Consider the following 14,180-nt stretch of genomic DNA (forward strand, 5'->3'; position numbering starts at 1 on the left):
TGGCCAACTTCTGAACAGCAAGCACTTCGCCCGCGCCTACGTTGGCGCGGGCTGGGAGGTGTTCCAGCCCGTTAAGATGTTGCGCGTGGTGAGCTGGAACATCAATGGGATTCGGAGACCCCTGCAAGGGGCGGCAAATCAGGAACCCAGCAACTGTGCCGCCGTGGCCGTGGGGCGCATTTTGGACCAGCTGGATGCGGATATCGTCTGTCTCCAGGAAACCAAAGTGACCAGTGAGCGCTCTAGATTCCAGGATCCCTACATACTTTTTCTTTCCCGCTAACTTTTGCCCCCTGTCCCATGTAATTTTACTTTCCCAGCTTCCTATTCTTAGAGTCCTGCCCTTAGACCCAGGTCCCTTCCCTCTTAAACTCCCATTTCCTACCCTAACTAGATCCCCTAATTGCACTCCATCTCCTGTCTTCAGCAAACTTTAGCTCCTTCTCAAAACCCCATATCTAGTCAGATTCCCACTCATTCTCCGGCCCCAGACTCAGTCCCCTGAATTTCCTCCTTCCATACGCTGTCCATCTCCCTGCCACAAAGTCAAACCCCCGAATTCTTCATCCCTGCCCCAAGCTCAGATCCTCTAATTCCCACCCCATCTTTGACCCCAGCTCAGTCTTTCTAATTTCCTCTTTTTCACATCTCCACCTCAGAACCCCAGTACCCCTTATCTATTCCCATCTCTCCTCCCAGCGGAAAGTCCCTAATTCCCACCTTATTTCCCACCCCAAGCTTAGATGTCCTCTTATTTCTTCACCCTCCTATCTCCCCTCAGAATCCCCTAATTCCTTTTCCCTCCACCCCCAGTTCAGATCCCCTAATTCCCTCTCTCTTACCTCTCACCCTTAGCTCAGATTCCCACTGTCCTCTCATATGTCCATCCCCATCCCCAGCTTCCTCCTATCGTTCAGACCCCTAGGCTTAGCTCTGATTCTTGCCCCTTCCCACCTAATTCTCCACCTCCACTTCATAGTCTCTAACCCCCCCCCCCCCCGCAGCCTTCTAATTCTGATATCAATTTCCTCTCTGACATTTCCCATCTTTCTAGGTCCTCCTCTAATCATAGATACTTCATTCCCGTCACCCCCAACTCTGGCTCTGATGTGTGCAAGGAATTAGCCTACAACTGTAATTCCAGGCCTTCGTGTTTCTCGGATCCTAGTTTTACCTCTGACTTAATCTTACATTTTTTTTTCCCAGGGGATGCACTGACAGAGCCCCTGGCTATCGTTGAGGGTTATAACTCCTATTTCAGCTTCAGCCGCAACCGTAGCGGCTATTCTGGTAAATGGGGCTTTCTGTGGACTTTAAATTAGTGAGGGAGGCAGACAGGGGAAAAGGGTTTCCAATATTTGATGAGAGGGTAATAAGAAATTTAGACATTTAGTTTACAGAGCTAAAGCTGCATAGTAGTAAATTACGTGAAATATAATTTTTATGGATAGGATTATCCTACTGGAAATATAATTTTTGTGGATAGAATTATCCTACTGGACCCTAGAAGTACAGTAGTAGTGTGGTGCTTAATTGTGTGAACTGTGGAGCCAGACAGCCTGGGTTTGAGTCATGGCTCATTTCCTAGCTGTGCACCCTCTGGCAAGTTACATTACCTCTTGGTGCCTCAGGTTCCTCAGCTAGAAAATGAGGATAATGTTTACCTTCAAGGGCTGTTACAAGGATTAAATGAATTAATCCATGTGATAATAATAATTGCTAATACTTCTTGAGCACTCACCATGTATCAATGTAAAACACTTAGAACATTCTGTGGCTTTTTTAGATGCAGGAACTGAGACTCCAGGGTTTGAATAAGGTTGCCCAAGAACCACACTTTATGAAGATGACTTAGGTGACTTGTGTGGGGACAATTGGAGTGGGACAGGCTGTGCAACAGGCTATTGACTGCCAGGTCTGCTCAGAGTGCCCTGTCTGTTCCCAGGTGTAGCCACCTTCTGTAAGGACAACGCTACCCCAGTGGCTGCTGAAGAAGGCCTGAGTGGCCTGTTTGCCACCCAGAATGGGGATGTTGGTTGCTATGGAAACATGGATGAGTTTACCCAAGAGGAACTCCGGGCTCTGGATAGTGAGGGCCGGGCCCTCCTCACACAGCATAAAATCCGGTAATAGCTCATATCTCCCTGCTACTGAGCACTGCTGGTGCTACTCTTTGAGTGTGAAGATTCTAAGGCTTGCCATGTAAACATACATGCACCGTGGAGAAGTTCCCAAATTTGCCTTTCCTGGTTTAGTCCTGGCTGGGCTACTCAGTGTGTGACCCTGGCAAATTTTTCCCCCTCTGAGGCTTGAGTTTCCATCTCTACAGTGTGGGGCTGGCCTGGTGATCCAGCTCTTATTACCATAGACATCTCAAAAGCAACTTAGTGCTGAACTCACTACCCCAGGTTGCTCTCTTTCTGGGTGTTCTGTCTTTGTGAATAGCAGCACCATTACCTGGTGGTAATCCTTAGACACCCCTCTCCCTGCCTTATCAGTAGTCAGTCCCCAAGTCCTGTGCATGCCAGATCATTTGTGTCTCTTTAACCCCTTTCTTTTCCATCCCAGACAGTCACAAAATGGAAGCCATGTGGTATGGGGAAGGGACAGAAGGGGAGGTTTGAAACTGACCCCTTTTGGGGGTTTCTCTTTTCTCCAGCACATGGGAAGGGAAGGAGAAGACCTTGACCCTAATCAATGTGTACTGCCCACATGCGGACCCTGGGAGGCCTGAGCGGCTAGTCTTTAAGATGCACTTCTATCGTTTGCTGCAAATCCGAGCAGAAGCCCTCCTGGCGGCAGGCAGGTACTGCAAGCCTGGGCAGCAAGGCTTCCTTGAGTTGGTCCTGGGTGCCCAGCCCTGTGTCAAGCTCCCTTGGAAGGGATATGGACCCTTTGTCTCTGAGTTCTTTCACAGCATAGTTGCAGACACCAATATGCCCACCTGAATAGGCTCTGTTCAAAACAAACATGGGTTTTATACTCTGAGCACATATTCAGGCTCCTGCACTTATTCATTTGTGAGCCCTAGGGCTAGTCTTGCCTCTGTTTTCTCTTTTGTCAAATGAATATATGAATCTCTACCCCACACAATAGTTTTAAGGGTGAAAAGAGATGAGAATGGTAAAGTGCCTGGGAGCAAAGGAAAGTCTTGTTCCAGGGAAGGACAGGAAAGTGAGGGTGAGTTAGAACAATCAAGGGGAGGTAGCATCTGAGCTCAGCTTTGAAGGACAAGAAAAATGCCCACTGGGTACTGATTAGTGAGGCAGTCATGTCAAACATGGAACACTGTCACCTTTGGAGATCAGAATTGGGTTGGTTAGATATGAAAGGCAGCAAGGTTGTGGTAAGATTGGAGAGGTAGGCTGCTATGAGTTGCTGTTGGCTAGGAAGCCTCAATATGGGAGATGGCCTGTCTGAGCTCTTGGGCCCAGGAAAAAGTATATGGGCCAGGACTGCTGCACCTCTTTCTAATAATCCCACATTGTGTTTTTCAGCCATGTGATCATTCTGGGTGACCTGAATACAGCCCACCGCCCCATTGACCACTGGGATGCAGTCAACCTGGTAAGGCTCCCTCTAGGTGCCTGGCCCCACTCCTGACTGATTCTGTTTGTCCAGCCGACCAACGCTGAGTTTTTGGCCCAGGGACAGCTTCCTTTATGGGAAAGCGGAGCTTGGCTTGCAATACTATTCTTATAGTACTGAGGATTGGTCATTCATTCAATAGACAATACTGAGTCTGCCCATGGCCTGGCCCTGAGCCACATACTGAGGACTCAGGAGTCAGATCCAGCTCTTGGCTCCTGGGAGCTCTCCAGCATGGTGGTGGGCTACAGACACATGGCTAGCCAATCATAGGATGGTATTCTCAGGGCAGAGGCACAGATGGCATCCCAGAAAGCTACGGGAGCTCAGAGATGGGATTCCTAGGTGAGCTTGGACATCAGGACAGGCAGCTGAAAATGGCTGAATCTTAACAGATGAGTAGAACAGAGCTTTGAAGTAGAAAGCATTCTAGCATGGGCAAAGGTTTCAAGGTGAGAATTTGCATTGTGTGCATGGGGAACCACAAGTCCCTTTCTTCTTAGTGACACGGGAAGGGAGGTGAGTGGCAGAAGGTGGGGCTGGAGAGTTGTTGGGGGTCAGATTTCAAGGACTGTGAATTCCACATTGCCTTGGTCATTTCCTTAATACACTGTATTTCTTGTTTATGAACTTTCAATACCTCCCTGTTACCTCTGTGATGCAGAGAAAACATGGAGACCTAGCATTCAAGGCTCTCCTTGGTCTGTGACCTGTCTCTTACTTCCACCTTCAGTGTCCCTACACATTTTGTCCTCTCTAGACAGGTTGTCTCCTGTCGGCCCGTTGTAAAAGTTATTCTCATTCTGGCTTTTCTCACTGTGCCCTGAATTGGTGGACATGACCCCCTCTCTGTCTTTTTGTTATATGAACCTCTTATCTCTAAGTTCCCTTAGGCCCATGGTTTTCAGCCCTTAACTGCATATTAGAACAAAAATATCAATATCTTAGCACTACTCCAGACCAATGGACTCAGAACTCTCGGGTGTGGGGCCAGGGTAGTGGCACGTTCTAAAAGCCCCCAGTGTGACTTTATTGTGCAGCCAGGCTTGAGAACCATTGCCCTAGAATCTACAAGCCAGCTCTCATCTTGGCTTGCCTTATGTCTTATGATGGGGGATCAGTGATTTATGCTGGTACAGTCCCACTCAGCACTGGGCTTGGCTTAGAGAAGGGACCGTGGGAATATTCCTTGATTAATTTGCAGAAGAGCTACATAAATGTAGATATGGCTCCCAGCTGGGAAAATGAGCAGAAGTGAGAGAATGAGAGAATGGTGGTGGTGGTGTGGTGGGGAGCAGAGAGAATGCTACAAAGTGCGAGCCTTCAGTCCCTCCCTGCCTCATTCCTCTTATGCATTCATTCAGTGTGTTCTTTCAGATTCCTGTGATAGCATCATATATCTTTATGCCTTTTCTACTTAGTTCAGAGGTATCCTAGATCTCTCATGTATACCTCCTTCATTTTCTCCTCCAGGAAAAGAGAACTAATAGTGCCAGCTCAGATGACTTACACAGTCTTTCCAAAATAGCAGAACACATCCACTTTCTACCAGGCTTGCTCTTTTAGTCTTGTCATTTCTCTAAATGGCACCATCATCCCCCGGTTGCTTCAACTTAAAAGCCTGGGAATTGTGCTAGTAGTGTCTTTCTTTCTTACTCCACTTCCCACATTCAGTTGGTCAGCAAGTACTGTTGATTCTAGCTACAAATCATCTCATAATTTCATGTTTCTGTCTCCTCTGGCACCCACCCTAGTCCAAGTGACCATCATCTTGCTTGTGTGACTATGGCAGCCATTTCCTGCTGGTATTCTGGTCTCCAGTCTGGTCTTTCCTCAAGTCTTTTGGGTACGCAGCACACTCCCTCCACAGGCCCAGCACAGAGACTGTTCTTAAAGTTAGGAGCACCCTCCACCTAGGTTACTCTTACTCAGCCCCTACACCTCAGCTCCAGATCACTTCTCGAAAGGAAGCCTCCTTGGTCCCCAGGAGTAGATCAGGTTCCTACTTTGTCCCTGGCATCATGCATGGCACATAATAGGTATTCCATGAACATTTCTTGCATTGAATGAGTGGGTGGGTAGGTGGATTGAATGGATGGACTGATGGATGATGGATGGGGAATCAGAGCCTAAGGAAGTATTCAGACCTGGATCCTTGCAGGTCCTCAGCTCAGGAGGTAGGGATGGTCATTGAGGGCTTTGACACACTAGATAAACCAAATAGTGCCAGAGGGTTTAAAGGAAGAAGCTGACAGTCTTCCTAACTCTTAACCCCAGCCCTGCTTCCTAGAGGCAAACACTTTTAATTTCCTGTTTTCCATCCTTTTGAAAAGCAGTTCCGGGAATTGCTTTGATTAAACAAACTTTCAGATTTGCCATTGACGGACCAGTGCAAGACAAATGCAAGCTCATGCAGAGGGAAAAACAAGCATGGTCTTTTAAATCAGTAAGGATGAAAATCAGAATCCCAGCTCTGCCAATTCCAGACTGTGTGACCTTGAGCAGTAGTCCTCTTGGGACAACCAAATTTTCTTATTTGCAAAATGCAGCAGTTAGTCTAAGTCCCTTCCGGTTCTAGGTATCTAGTTCTGTCTCTCTCTCTTCCAACCCCCTTTCCTCCTCACCTAGGAATGCTTTGAAGAGGACCCAGGGCGCAAGTGGATGGACAGCTTGCTCAGTAACTTGGGGTGCCAGTCTGCCTCTCATGTAGGGCCCTTCATCGATAGCTACCGCTGCTTCCAACCAAAGCAGGAGGGGGCCTTCACCTGCTGGTCAGCAGTCACCGGCGCCCGCCATCTCAACTATGGCTCCCGCCTTGACTATGTGCTGGGGGACAGGACCCTGGTCATAGACACCTTTCAGGCCTCTTTCCTGCTGCCTGAGGTGATGGGCTCTGACCACTGCCCTGTGGGTGCAGTCTTGAGCGTGTCCTCTGTGCCTGCAAAACAGTGCCCACCTCTGTGCACCCGCTTCCTCCCTGAGTTTGCAGGCACCCAGCTCAAGATCCTTCGCTTCCTGGTTCCTCTCGAACAAAGTCCTGTGTTGGAGCAGTCGACGCTGCAGCACGACAATCAAACCCGGGTACAGGCATGCCAAAACAAAGCCCAAGTGCGCTCAACCAGGCCTCGGCCTAGTCAGGTTGGCTCTAGCAGAGGCCAGAAAAACCTGAAGAGCTACTTTCAGCCCTCCCTTAGCTGTCCCCAAGCCTCTCCTGACATAGAGCTGCCTAGCCTACCACTGATGAGCGCCCTCATGACCCCGAAGACTCCAGAAGAGAAGGCAGTGGCTAAAGTGGTGAAGGGGCAGGCCAAGACTTCAGAAGCCAAAGATGAGAAGGAGTTACGGACCTCATTCTGGAAGTCTGTGCTGGCGGGGCCCTTGCGCACACCCCTCTGTGGGGGCCACAGGGAGCCATGTGTGATGCGTACTGTGAAGAAGCCAGGACCCAACCTGGGCCGCCGCTTCTACATGTGTGCCAGGCCCCGGGGTCCTCCCACTGACCCCTCCTCCCGGTGCAACTTCTTCCTCTGGAGCAGGCCCAGCTGAACCAATGGAGGCCTGGGGACATCTGGCATGGTCACCCCTGCACATGATCTGAGGCCAGCTCCTCTTCCCTGAGCTGCCTCCTGCTTCTCCCTGAAAGTCTCCTACCCTTCTCTTCCTCTTCTAAGCCCTCCCTTCCTCGCTGTCCTTCCTACCTAGCTCCTTGTTGGTGAGCTTCTTGTGCCTTAATCCTGTGACCCAGCCCCCTACACCACTTTCCACCTTCCTGTCCGAAGTACACGGACACTAGCTGCCCCGGGAAGTTGTGTGATTTTAAATCACTTCTGTCTTTGCTGGAAAATGTATTTGTGCATAAATAAAGTCTGTGTATTTGTTTCAGGGTTGCACTTTGGACATTGTGGATGTACTCCATAAAGTTGAGTCAGAGAAGCCATCTCAATACTGGGTTTGCCGGCTGGCTGTAGCCCAGTGATATAATTCCCAGGAAAAGGGGAGGAGGAAGGAGGGAAGAGTGAGGAGTGAGGAGCAGTGCTCAGCATAAAGGGTTGTCTGCTCAGTTGTAGGAGTTTCCTATACTGCTAAGGTTAAATCAGCAAGGGAGGTGGGCTGTGTAGCCTTAAACCAGAGCTTTCCAACTAGTGTGTCCCACAGCTGCCACAGTGGGTTACAGGGTTGAAAGAAACAGGGTCCTCAGCCCTCAGAGTTGCCAGTCAGGGCCTGGGACCACACAAGTCTCAGGGAAGATCGCCTCCTTGGCAAGCAGTATCATTAGTACCCCTAAGTGTGCCATGGAAATGTTTCCTGTATACTGTGACCTGGAAAGTGGGAGCACTGAACACAGGGCTTGCTCTAGCCAAGCCTCTTCTCACCTTTGAAAATGGGACTGGTAGACCAGGTGCAGTGGTGCACGCCTGTAATCCCAGCACTGTGGGAGGCTGAGGTGGGTGGATCACCTGAGGTCAGGAGTTCGCAACCAGCTTAACATGGTGAGACCCCGTCTCTACTAAATACAAAAAAATGAACTGGGCGTGGTGGCGCGTGCCTGTAATCCAAGCTACTTAGGAGGTTGAGCAGGAGAATAGCTTGTACCTGGGAGGCGGAGGTTGCAGTGAGCTGAGATCGCGCCATTGCACTCCAGCCTGGGCAATGAGCAAAATTCCGTCTCCAAAAAAAAAAAGAAAAAGAGAATGGGGACTGGTAAATCCTGTTCTGTGGGATGCCATGGGAGGGAGAGAGGATAATGGATTGAGGAAGACATCCATATCCCCTTATGGAAAATACCTCTGGTTTTGGGGAACCACTCATTTCTAGGGAATTTGGTTAGGGCTGACTCATTTCCTGGCTTCAGGGGCTACCCTGGGCCCAGATTTCCAGGGCCCAGATTACCAGTGAAGAGTCAATCCCTGGATTTTTATTGAAACCATTGGAGAAGAGCCATTTCAAATAAATCTGCCAAGTATCCTAGCTCTTTGCAACTCACTGTGTAGTTTTTGGGCATTTCCTTCCTCTTTCTCATTCTGTTTACCTGTTGGTAAAATGGAATGGTGACCAACAAGTGACCTGTGGTTTCCTCATGGATCTGCCACTTGTCTGAGGGAGTCGGGTAGAGTGCATTTGTCTGTTCCCTGTCCAATAAAAGGCTACACATGCTGCAGTTTGTGCTTTATTTTTAGGCTCAATTCAGCTAGAGGCACACAACAAAGCAGAAGACAGGAGGAGGCCTGGACCCAAGTGAAGTGCAGGTGGGGTGTGAATCCTAGGCGTCTGGCTTCTCAGGCATAGGTGGTGACATACTGGGGCCCCATGTTCCCGAAGTAGGAACGTTCCCACTCACTCATGAGCTCAAAGTGCACAGGACGACGGCAGAAATTGCAGGCAGCCACAGACACATCCTGGAGGGGCAGCCCCACCTCAGTCCAAGCCAGCAGCAGCTTCTCTGAAGGTGGTAGGGGGAGGGGAAGGAAAAAATGGGTTAGACTAGATCTTCCAAATCTGTCACAGTACAGATGCACCAAGATATTGATCCCCCTCAACCCTTCAAGATACCTCAGGGCCAGAAGTAGCCTACTGTTTGCTTCTGTGTGTGCTGTGAATATTACCATTTGTATCTGGATGCTGGGATATATATTATAAAAGATTGGGAAGCTCTCCTTTGACACAATTTAAAGCCATACTGTCCTGGCCTGGACCACTCCCTAAGTATAGGATGTGCTGTGGCCCAAGAATGACTGTCTGCTTGGGAACTCCAAGCCCTATGAGGACAATGATAATGACAGTAACCATACTGTGTCATTGGTGCTATGACCAGGAAACCTGGGGTAGGGGGTCCACCTGGGGGTGTGAAAACCCAGAGAAGGGAACCTGACCTAGCTGGAGGAAGTACCCCAGGTACGTTCCAGGGCTCTGTTCTTGGACTTTTCTGTGTTCATGCCCTTGTTGATCTTGTCTAGTCACATGACTTTAAAGACCATCTATATGCTGATGGTTCAGAAATTTTAATCTCCAGCTCACGCCTCTCTACTGGTTTCCAATCTTGTCTATCCAATGGCTTTTCTCCATCTCCACCTCAATGTCTAGTACGCGTTTCTAACTTATGAGTACAACTGAGCTACTCATGTCCCTACCCTCCACCAAGCTATTCTACTTTTAGCTTTTCCCATCTCAGTGGATGGCAATTCCAGTTGCTCAGTCCAAAAATTTCACAGCTATCCTTTATTTTTCTTTCTCTCTTACCCTATATCCCATCTATCAGCAAAGACCCTTGGCTCTACCTTCAAAATCTGACTACTTCTTATTGCCTTCATTATGATCAAGTCTGAGCCACCATCATCTCTCACCTGGGATATTACTGTAGCCCACTCTTGGGTCTCCCTGCTTCCACCCTTGCTCCCTTTTAGTGTATTCTCTACATAGAAGTTGGAGCAATTTTGTTAAAACCCGAGTCAGATATATCAGTCCTGTGCTCAAATCCTTTCAAGGGCTCTCAGAGTAAAAGCCAAAATCCTTCTGATGGCCTACCATACCCTATACAGTCTGGTCCCACATTGCCTCTATGTACTCAATTCTTCTGTCTCCCACTTGCCTATACCATTCCACCCACACCCATCTTCTTACTGCTCCTCAAATATAAAAGGAATACTCCTGTGTCTTCCCTGCCTTAGGATGTTCCCTCTGCCTGGGATGCCATTCCCTTAGATATCTGCCTCACTAACTCCACCTCCTTCAAATTTTTGCTCAAGTTTCACCTCAGTGTCTTCTACCCTTGCCACTCTGATACTACAACCCTTCTCTGAACTCGCCCCTGGCCCCTTATCCCATTCTCCTTATCCTGCTTTATTTTTTCCCATAGCACTTAGAACTAATGTGCTACTTAATTTGCTTCTTTTTGGTAATTTTTTTTTACTATCCCCTTCCACTAGAATGTAAGCTCCAGAGGGTAGGAATTTTGTGTCTGATTTGTTTGCTACTGCATCCCCAGTGCCTAGAACAGTATCTAGTACGCAGTTGGTACTCAATAAATATTTGTTGAAAGAATGCCTAACTTAGGTCTACAAGATGAAGGAAAGTAAGCCAGAGGAAAGTGTGAGGGAGGGCATTCCAATCAAAAGAGAGCAGCACGAGCAAAGTCCCAGAGGTAAGAGAGCAGAAAAAAATGAGGGAACGACAAGTCCTTCAGTGTAGCTGAAAAAACAAAATGCGTGTAGGGAGGAGGTGAGGGCATAGAGATCACCACGTGGAAGGCATTGAATGCTATGCTGAAGAGCTTCAACTCTGTCCTATATGTCAATGGTTTCCAAATTTTGGACTATACATCCCTATCAGTACAAATTTTTCAGCATGTACCTCCAATCTCTGTATATTTGTTTATATATTATATATATGTATAACTGTCAGTCTGTATATTAAAGATCAGTATCAGTGATGCTTGATTTCCTATTTTTAAGATAAAAAATCATAAAATTCTAATACATATTCTGCTCCTTCACCCTGTAATCATTTTGCATACCTCACCTTGGAGGCCACTGCTTTAGAGTCTAGAGGGAAACGTGAAGGGGTTTAAGCAAGGGGGCAATATAGTCAGATTGTTAGAAAAGTCCCTCTAGTGGTCATCATCGAGAAAGGATTTGAGAGGAGCAAGAGAGAAGCAGAGGAATTAGGAAAAAATCATGTTGACATGGATTAAAGAAGTGGCAGGGGAGAAAAGCAAATAGGTTTGAGAGAGATTATAGATAACTTTGCAGGATTTCAGGATGGATTGGTTGTGGAACTTAGGGACTGGTGGAGCCATCGTGGATGCCTCTCATATATTCTTACAAAAGCCTAGCCTAAGTGGACATTCAGAGAACCAAGAATACTGAGAGCTCTATAATTGAAGCCCAGAGCAATAGAGAATAGTGAACAAAAGGCCCAGGAGTCTGGGTCATCAGCTCAGAGAGATGGTAGACCTAGCAGTTATGACCATGGAGGTAGAGACAGACCTCCCAGTTGCAACTTAGAAGCTGTGTGACCTTGGATCAGCAACTATATATTTTTGTGCCTCAATTTCCACATGTGCAGAATGGAAATGATAAGAGGATCTCTAACTCTTGAGGTTGTTGTGGGGATTAGATGAGTTAATACGTGTAAAGTGTTTAGAACAGTGCTTGGCACATGTAAGTACTTACTGTTAGCCAGCATTATTTAATGCTTTTGAATGAATGAATGGCGCCTACCTAGCTTGTCTTCCTTGAATTCTCATACTGCCCATGCTTCAGACAAACAGAAGGATGTTGTCAATACATACCCCCTGCTTTCCTATCTCTAGGTCATTGCTCATGGAATTCCCTTATTCTGGAATATTCTTACAACATATTCACATGTACTTCAACATGCATCATAAAAACTTCCTTACTCACAAAGCCTCTCCAATTTCATCCTTCCCACCCTCTCTCGCCATAATGTGTCCACTCCCTCTAGCTCCCAGAATACTGGAGCTCATCATACTGGACCAGTACCATCTATATCTGGCTCCTCTGCTAGACCATCAACTGCCTACATGTCTTTCATCCAACAGGCCTGGGATGAGCACCTGTTCAATGTCAGGCCCTGCATTAAAAACTACCCAGGCCGGGCATGGTGGCTCACACCTGTAATCCCAGCACTTTGGGAGGCCTAGGCAGGTGGATTACAAGGTCAGGAGTTCAAGACCAGCCTGGCCAACATGGTGAAACCCCATCTCTACTAAAAATACAAAAATTAGCTGGGCATGGTGGCACGTGCCTGTAATCCCAGCTACTTGGGAGGCTGAGGCAGGAGAATTGCTTGAGCCAGGACCCGGGAGGCAGAGGTAGCAGTGAGCCAAGATCGTGCCACTGCACTCCAGCCTGGGCTACAGAGCCAGACTCTGTCTCAAAAAAACAAAAACAAAAACAAACAAACAAAAAAACCAAAACTAGCCAACAGAAATCCAGCAAACATTAGGTGAATTGACTAACCTGGCATTTTCAGGGTAAATCTCAAACTACTCAGCTCTACAAGCCTCTCAATCCAGTCTCTATCTCATGTTGTCTTTGTAGATTCATAGATTGATACTCCCCTGCCCCACTCCATTCCTATGACCCTACATTCCAATACCACCTGCTTATTGTTCTTGATATATCCCTGGCTGCTTCTCATTCTCCTCACCTTTCTTCATGCTCTTCCCTCTGGTAGGAATACTTCTTCCATGCTCTCTTTCTTTTAACACCACTCACTTCGCAAGACTCAGCTCAGGTGTCACCTCTACTAGGAAGCGGGTCTTAGATCCCTCAGGCTGAGTCAGGCCCCTCCTCTCTGCTCCAACAACTCTATCATGCACTGCCTTGTGGAGCTTTGATCATCCCTTAATGTCATTGTTTGTGTCCACTATGGTATCCCCAACCAAACTGGAGCCCTACAAGTGTAGGGGCTGCTTCTCATTTATTTGTGACCCTAGTATAGGTGCTGGCACACATTAGATGTTCCAGAAATATTTTATAAACTGAATGGTCTCTGTCCTCTCAGCTTCTCTTTCAGATCCTGGGGCTGAGGGGAGGGAGGTCCTGTAGGCACCCACGTTAAGAACTTACCCACAAAATCTTCCATCATCTGAGGGCTGTGGTGGGGGGAGGGTGCCAGGCGCAGGAGTTCTTCACCCCGGGGGACAGTTGGGTAGTTGATGGCCTGCACATAGATGCCATGCTTGGAGAGCAGGAGATCACAGAGCTTGCTGTTGAGTGCTGCATTGCCCACCTGGACTCAGGAGAAAGGCCTATCAGTACCTGCCACTCTGGTTCCACCATCACTAGCTCCATTAAGCAGGCGGAGGGAACTAGATGAGGGAACATCACTGAATTTTGGGATAGATTTGTTTTTCATTAGGGGCTTAGTGGCAGCTCCAGAATTTCTGTCAAGGAGGAGCTCAGAGCTAGCAATTTGGTTTGAAAAGGATGGAGCAGAAGTGGTACCAGGAGCCCTGTTTGGAAGCTGTTTGCAGAGCAAGCACACTGATTTTACTTAGCTAATATCTTAGTTTGGGATGGTTCTGGGTGAGAAGATACCCCCCACCAAGCCAATTCTGGGGTGCTGTCACTAAATTAATTCATAAAATGACTGTTTAAAGGAAATACTAGGTTAGTCTAAAGAGCAGTGACTATTTCTCATCCACAAAATTGTCACAAATAACTGTCCTTTCCCTGCCCTGGCTTACTGACTCACACAAATACGTGCTATTTAAGAAAGAAGTAGCAGTTCATTTTTAAAAGCAGTAAATGCTCATATTGAAGATCCAAAGTAGCAGCTAATCCTATGGCTTTTGATTTTATTTTTCTGCCCTCAATTCTCAATAAAAAGTACGTTTTACACCGTGACCATAAACGCACACATACACATACGTGTATATGTGCAAATACACAAAACGCATTCAAATTTTTCACAAATTGATACCCTTAGTATGTGTGATGTACTCCAATATTTTCTATTTCTTTTCTTTTTTTAATGCTAATGATAACCCACTAAGCTGATTTTGTGACCCATTAATTGTCTTGATCCAGTTTGAAAAACTCTGAATTATAGGCTGTGAGCACTCGCTA

At 47.4% G+C, this 14,180-nt stretch overlaps 2 protein-coding genes across 4 annotated transcripts in view; one reads left to right on the plus strand and one right to left on the minus strand.

Annotated features, from left to right (window-relative positions):
* Positions 1 to 8,742, plus strand: APEX2 (apurinic/apyrimidinic endodeoxyribonuclease 2). 3 transcript variants are annotated; one of them, XM_032757027.2, is made up of 7 exons: positions 180 to 233; positions 1,207 to 1,290; positions 1,787 to 1,855; positions 1,946 to 2,126; positions 2,660 to 2,806; positions 3,498 to 3,567; positions 6,217 to 7,466. In XM_032757027.2, the coding sequence occupies exons 4-7, from the start codon at positions 2,050 to 2,052 to the stop codon at positions 7,132 to 7,134; spliced, it is 1,212 nt and encodes a 403-aa protein (XP_032612918.1). In that variant the 5' UTR covers positions 180 to 233; positions 1,207 to 1,290; positions 1,787 to 1,855; positions 1,946 to 2,049; the 3' UTR covers positions 7,135 to 7,466. The 3 variants fall into 3 exon arrangements, with proteins under 3 accessions (XP_032612914.1, XP_032612916.1, XP_032612918.1); XM_032757023.2 differs by lacking the exon at positions 1,787 to 1,855 and having other exon boundaries at positions 1 to 233; positions 6,217 to 8,742; XM_032757025.2 differs by lacking the exons at positions 1,787 to 1,855; positions 2,660 to 2,806 and having other exon boundaries at positions 1 to 233.
* Positions 8,740 to 14,180, minus strand: part of ALAS2 (5'-aminolevulinate synthase 2) — a 21,901-nt gene continuing 16,460 nt past the window's right edge. The window contains exons 10-11 of the mRNA XM_032757022.2: positions 13,179 to 13,341; positions 8,740 to 9,028 (exon numbers count right to left, since the gene is read on the minus strand). Coding sequence (XP_032612913.1) covers positions 8,865 to 9,028; positions 13,179 to 13,341 — 327 coding nt within the window. The 3' untranslated portion in view covers positions 8,740 to 8,864. The remainder of the gene's footprint in view (positions 9,029 to 13,178; positions 13,342 to 14,180) is intronic.

Source organism: Hylobates moloch, unplaced genomic scaffold (genome assembly GCF_009828535.3).
Source record: "Hylobates moloch isolate HMO894 unplaced genomic scaffold, HMol_V3 SCAFFOLD_7, whole genome shotgun sequence".
Lineage (NCBI taxonomy): Eukaryota > Metazoa > Chordata > Mammalia > Primates > Hylobatidae > Hylobates > Hylobates moloch.

Excerpts from the sequence above, each read along its gene's own strand:
- APEX2 (XM_032757023.2), top strand. The coding sequence starts at position 77 with ATGTTGCGCGTGGTGAGCTGGAACATCAATGGGATTCGGAGACCCCTG. Across the intron at positions 1,291-1,945 it reads CAACCGTAGCGGCTATTCTG|GTGTAGCCACCTTCTGTAAG; the intron begins GTAAATGGGGCT and ends GTCTGTTCCCAG. Across the intron at positions 2,127-2,659 it reads CTCACACAGCATAAAATCCG|CACATGGGAAGGGAAGGAGA; the intron begins GTAATAGCTCAT and ends TCTTTTCTCCAG.